General features: G+C 45.2%; 1 protein-coding gene across 5 annotated transcripts; it reads right to left on the bottom strand.

Annotated features, from left to right (window-relative positions):
- Positions 1 to 1505: 1505 nt before the first annotated feature.
- Positions 1506 to 5954, bottom strand: LOC118946515 (zona pellucida sperm-binding protein 3). 5 transcript variants are annotated; one of them, XM_036971633.2, is made up of 11 exons: positions 5483 to 5954; positions 5289 to 5404; positions 5096 to 5199; positions 4166 to 4343; positions 3881 to 3998; positions 3651 to 3736; positions 3338 to 3534; positions 3022 to 3198; positions 2328 to 2462; positions 2125 to 2253; positions 1506 to 1761 (listed from the first exon to the last, which is right to left on the bottom strand). In XM_036971633.2, exons 1-10 carry the CDS (start codon positions 5888 to 5890, stop codon positions 2129 to 2131), a joined length of 1644 nt encoding a protein of 547 aa, XP_036827528.2. In that variant the 5' UTR covers positions 5891 to 5954; the 3' UTR covers positions 1506 to 1761; positions 2125 to 2128. The 5 variants fall into 5 exon arrangements, with proteins under 5 accessions (XP_036827528.2, XP_036827531.2, XP_036827532.2 ...); XM_036971636.2 differs by having other exon boundaries at positions 1506 to 1704; XM_036971637.2 differs by having other exon boundaries at positions 1506 to 1689.
- Positions 5955 to 6182: the final 228 nt, after the last annotated feature.

The raw sequence follows: 6182 nt of genomic DNA, 5'->3' as shown, positions 1-6182 counted from the left end.
CCCACCCGTAGCACGCGCTCCAGCAGGTATATTTCCCTGGTCATCCCCAAAGCCAATTCCTCCGTTGGTCACCTTTCCTTCCAGTTCTGATGCCAATGACTGGAACCTATTGCAAAAATCACTGAAGCTGGAGACTCATATCTAACTCACTAACTTTAAGCACTGGCTGTCAGAGCAGCTCACAGATCACTGCACATAGCTCAGCTGTAAATACCTCATCCCCATACTGTTATATATTTTTTGCTCCCCAGTAGCTCTACTTGCACATTCATCTTCTGCACATCACTCCAGTGTTTAATTGCTAAATTGTAATTATTTTGCCACTATGGCCAATTTATTGCCTTACCTCATTTGCACACTGTATATACACTTTCTATTGTGTTGACTGCGTTTGATTATTCCATGTGTAACCCTGTTTGTGTCGCACTGCTTTGCTTTCTTGGCCAGGTCGCAGTTGTAAATGAGAACTTGTCAACTAGCCTACCTGGTTAAAAAGGTGAAATACATACTTTTTTTGAAAGACAGATGTGAGCATTAGGCCTTGCAGTGTGAACAAGGCTCTAGTGCACTGATCTAAAAGGCAAAACCGATCCATTGGTAAGCTGTTCTATAGTCCGAGATGCTTTGGGAATATGGGCCTAGAACCCTAAGGCCATTGGCTGCATTTAGACAGGCAGCCCAATTCTGCTCATTTTTTCACTAATTGGCCTCTTGACCAATCCGATTTGAAAATCTGTTGCGATTGGTCTAAACCAATTAGTGGAAAAAGAGCAGAATTGTGCTGCCTGTCTAGAAGCAGCCATATAATTTGTGTGAATTGGCACCTGATAATTTCTCATCTCTGGCTTTTGGAAATCAGAACAGGTGCTGTGGCAATCCCGTAGCGCCTGCCCAACTAGATGCTTAAGCGTTGCAACCAGTGGTTGTGTGCCACGTCATCAAGTGCTGTATGTGGTTAGCTGATTTGTTATATACATAACCAGGCATTTTAAGATCTGGTAGGCATCTGCAATGTAGTCAGGGAGGAACTTTCCATTGATTGAGGCTAGGCCCACACCACACTAAACCCAAACACTTGGGTTTTAGCACTAAATTATCCTTCTGGACAATAGTCGAAGTCTCTCAAAAGAGGGGCGGATTATGGAAAAGGACCAGTTAGAAATGCCAGTGCCGATTTCTGGTTCCAGTCCGCCAGTGGAGGGAAGACGGGAAACCATGGGTTTCATACCATTCCACTGCAGTTACAAGCCCGGTCTTCCCAATTAAGGGGCCACCAACCTCCTGTGCAGTCCACCCATTCCTCAGACCCTTCATAGCAAGCCCAATGTCTCAGAATGCCCTGTAGCTTACATGCTCAATCAGGAACCTTGGGACAGAGTCACATTAATCCAGGATGTGATGTCTGGCTACGCAAACAGGCCCTCACTTTTTTAACAAATGAAGGCAATATTTCAGATTACTCTAGCATGTAGTGCATAATGGTGAAGACAGAAAGTCAGTCGAAGTAGCATTAAATCATTTATTTTTCAGAGAGATTAACAGGCATCGTCTCAGTGTTGTGGTAGTCCCGTCCCTGGTTGACGTCGCCAGGAGCAGATGTGGTGCTTATGTCACTTTGTTGTAGGGTCATCCTCCTTGTGTGCTGGGACATCAGGACCGGCACCAACCTCAGTGAGTTGGAGTCTGCTGCTGCTTGGAGCAAGTCTATTATGGGCCACCCACAACAACAGCGCCTTCCAATTCTAGAAATTGGATAGTGGACTGGGAACATATCCCTTCTTTATGAAACCACATCAAAAGCAGATATTTAAGTGATACTGGCAATTGCCATGTGCAGGTTGACATTTATTGAGACAGTTCTGCCTCCAGGACAATACCGAGCAATTCCCACTAGATGTGCCAGATGGAAAGTCAAAATTGGCTACATTGTAACAATGTATGCTTTTAATTTAATGTTAGGCATTAGGGTTGGCAGTGAGGTTAATGTTTAAAAATCATATTTTATTACTTTGTGGCTGTGCCAGCTAGTGAACATTCTGCGGAGCCATCCCAATAAGTGCTAACCTGCTTGCCATGTGCAGGTTATTTCCCTCTAAAATAGCAGTACCATCATCCCATACATACCCTTTCAATAGGTTCCAATCTCATACTGATCCTCCTCTTCACCCAGACCCTCTTTCTCTGTGGTAACCTCAAGGTCTCCAATGGGCTCAGGTGCAGGAATCAACTCAGGGTCTGGAGTGGCCTCCAGCTCTGAGAACAGACGATTTAGCACAGAGCCTACATGCAATTATCATACATTCAAAACAGTAACGTACTGTCATTACCTCGTTGGGCGATTAGTTCTTTCTGCCTGACGAAGCCATCATATGTTGCAGAGCTAACGAGACCGTGCTTGTTGTTGGGTCCGACCCTTGGGCCCAAGGGACTAACCTCATTTTGGGATTGGGCGAAATAAGGTCCTGGAATTAAATGTAACAGATTAACACAGCTAGTGTTGGCAGAATTGCTAGCCTATAGGGATAGGAAAAGACAGGTGTCCGAAGTGGCACCCGATGACCTATAGAGTGCACTACTTTTGACCAGTGCATCATGGTCTGGGCAATAGTCTAGACATCCTGGTTGCCTCCCACACATTTTAAAAACTGGCTTTACACTTCTGTACGTACTAGAATGCGAGTTTGGCATAGATGCCTAAGTCACTACCTTAACCGGTTGAATACATACAAAATAGTAGCTAGCAAGATGGAGATCAGTTATTTTTAATGAGTGCATTATGCAAGTGGCTAGTTCGCCTCAACTACCTTCACTAAAACCACTGCAAAGGTATTCCCTGCAAAATTTGGTTTCAAATCATGACGTTCTGCCTCGTGATTTGTTGGGAGAAGTTGCCAAACGAGTCAGTCATTGAAACCAGACCCTAGTCACTGCTGTTGCCTAGGGTTGGGTTCTCAAGACTACCTGTTCAAAGGTAGTCCACTACATAAGGAATAAGATTATGCCATGTCAGAGTCAAATTACCTCTCTTGAAGTCCATGCCACGCCAAAGACTGCCAGGTGATACGGGCTTCCTGTCCCCTGTTGAGGCAGGGAAGCCAGGTATATCGATACCTCCACTCGTCCGTGGAGATAGAGGTGTACTCTTCTGTTTACTTGGGAGGACAATCATGGGGCCCAAAGTAGTATCCTGGTCCCATACTAAAAGGACAACACATACATTTGCAGTCAAGACACTCAATTAGTCTTCCCCCAATTTCCATATTGGAGAAGGTCCCGCCCCTGCAATGTGTTTTGAGAAGGTGGTGATGGAATAGAGGGATTAAGATGTCAAATACACCTTTCTTGGCCTTCATCCCAATACTCCAATTGTCACCAGAGGCTGGGGGTTTGTTGCGGTAGACACGAGGTTCAAGTTGGCTACCACCTAGTCTTGGACTGAGGGGACGTTGTGCTGGAGCTTGATCAACCCCCTTCTGTCTACTCAGGCTTGGACAAGGCCCACATAGCAAATCATTCTCATCAGCAGACCTCCATCTGAAATGTATGAAAGATCTACTCATGGACCAAGAGCACACACTTTTTTAAAAAGCTATGGTTATTCCAGTGAATAGGTCACAGCCCAGTAGCTAAGGAAATGTGACTTATCCCACCTGCCATCAATGAAGGAGCATGCCTTGTTGCTAGGCTCTGCATGGTCCATGACAGGGACTGCCATAAGGTGGCAGGTGATGTACAGCTGTGAAAAACAGGATAAGCAAAACAAAGATGCAGAATCACAGTAGCCTACATAATGTCTGTAAATTATGTTACTGTAGAATAATTTAACTACAGTACCCATAATGGCCTCTACAACATTGTTTTTATTAAATACCGCCCTCACCTCTGCCCTGTCCTCCTGGTAGAACCTAAAGGCATCAATGTGGAACCCGAGCTTGTTGTCCTGGGTTCTACGCATGAAACCAGAGCGGGAACCAGGCAGCTGGGAATCCGTCAAGCACCTGGAGGGAGATATTAAAATACATATTGGGGCATCTTCCTTAGTAACCAATTAAGACATCTCAAAGAAACCATAAAAATGGTGGAAGCCCTCAAATGGCATCTTCTATCGTTCTCTACGGGCCAGCCGGATAATAGTCATTCTAAGTCATCCCCCCCCCCTGCTTACCCATCACTCTCAATGAAGACATATCTGGGGACAGAGTTGCTGTCAGGGTCCAGTGTGGCCACGCAGCTGCTAACAAAGACCCTGAGCCTGGTGTGGTGAGCAACCCTGACAGACGCCTCAATGTTGATGGGATCACCCAGGAAGTAGACTCCAGAACCCCGCTCATAGAGCCAGTCACCTGGAAAGGAAATGGCAGTAAAGAAAGACCGTACTGCAAGCGATGCGTTTCAAAGGTACGAACACGAGTCGCTATTAAAACTACCACGGCCAGAACATATTGTCAAGAGGCGCTCAACTAGTGAGCATCTAATAATGGATTAAAATGAGGGCCATGTTTAGGAGGCAAACTGTATAACGTTGCAGATAGAAGTGTCCCCAATAACAGTTGTCTGATGTGATTCTGTATTTTGCATGTCAGAGGGGCATTTGTGCTACATAGTACATTTATATCTGCCTGCGGCTATGGAACCCTGACCTGTTCACCGGACGTGCTACCTGTCCCAGACCGGCTGTTTTCAACTCGAGACAGCAGGAGCGGTAGAGATACTCTCAATGATCGGCTATGAAAAGCCAACTGACATTTACTCCTGAGGTGCTGACCTGTTGCACCCTCGACAACTACTGTGATTATTATTTGACCATGCATGAACATTTGAACATCTCCACCCGGCACAGCCAGAAGAGGACTGGCCACCCCTCAGAGCCTTTCTAGGGAGTTTCCTAGCCACCGTGCTTCTACACCTACATTGCTTGCTGATGTAAGAAGGGCTGATGTAAGAAGGGCTATATAAATACATTTGATATCTGAACATTCAATTCCCGGGTTTTACCAAGCTTCTGGGAGAGCACCATTGTATCCTTTTGATTTATTATCTGAATGGTCAACAAAATTGTACCCTGCGAAATGCAGCCCAGGATTTATATACCCACTTGTCATAAACTTCAATGAGAACTGCAGGGTGTCTTCAGCAGACACTGTGGCGGTGAAAGGGATCCAGGTCGGCTGGAGAGAAGAGCTGTCCAAACTGTACTTCCTGAAACAGAAAGTACAGACCGGTAAATACACCAATAGGTCAACGCAGGATTCCTATGACCGTCATACAACAGTATAGCCTAAACTCACCTTTCATAATGACACTCAATTGGGATTACAGCACCAGCCATTCGAATAACACCATCTGGTGTGGTTCTGGGTGTATATCTGAGGAGGTTTGCGTAGATCAATGAGTCTTCGTTCAGCTGTGGAGTCACAAAGCAGCATTTAAGAGAAGGTTGTTTCAAGAAGTCAACTAGTGAATTTAAAAAAATATATATTACCATGTACTTGGTTCCACAGTCCGAAAGTGCTGCAAATATTCTGTACTCATCTCCGGCTGCTGAAGCTGTAGCCCTACACGGCTCTTGGTCTTGGTACTGTTCAACTCCAAGTCGCAGGTCATCCACGTCGATTAGATTACCGAGTTTAAACAGATCAGCCTTCACGACTATCTCCATGTAGTCTGAATGGCACGTCACAGCGACAGTTTCTACTCGAACTGGCCTTGAAACTGTTTGTTGGAGTGGAGGCTGTTTAAAGCGTGGACGATTGTCAAATTGCGGTGTTCGCCATGTGTCAGCGCTATAAGTATATGACAAAGCAGGAGAGATTAAGAAGTTTTCCACAAGTAAAAACCAAACCAGTTGCTTGAACAATAACCTGAGCGTGTTTGCCATCATGAGTCCCATGCCACCAACTAATGTGACTCTGTAGGTTAGAGGACAGCGTGCCTCTGCTATGCTACAATTGATAAAACTGAGGTAGCTTTTAACAACCAACCAGGCTGCACACCTGGGCTGGATTACGCCCTAATTTGGCCTTGCATCTGAGTAGTCAAGATCTTTAATTGGCACGCATGTTCAAATCAAATCACATTTTATTTGTCACATACACATGGTTAGCAAATGTTAATGCGAGTGTAGCGAAATGCTTGTGCTTCTGGTTCCGACAGTGCAGTAATATCTAACAAGTAATCTAACA

Source organism: Oncorhynchus mykiss, chromosome 30 (genome assembly GCF_057628025.1).
Source record: "Oncorhynchus mykiss isolate SJ-2025 chromosome 30, ASM5762802v1, whole genome shotgun sequence".
In the NCBI taxonomy this organism is placed as follows: domain Eukaryota; kingdom Metazoa; phylum Chordata; class Actinopteri; order Salmoniformes; family Salmonidae; genus Oncorhynchus; species Oncorhynchus mykiss.
The sequence above is the reverse complement of the archived record's forward strand: the minus strand, read 5'-3'. Positions and strand labels throughout refer to the sequence as shown.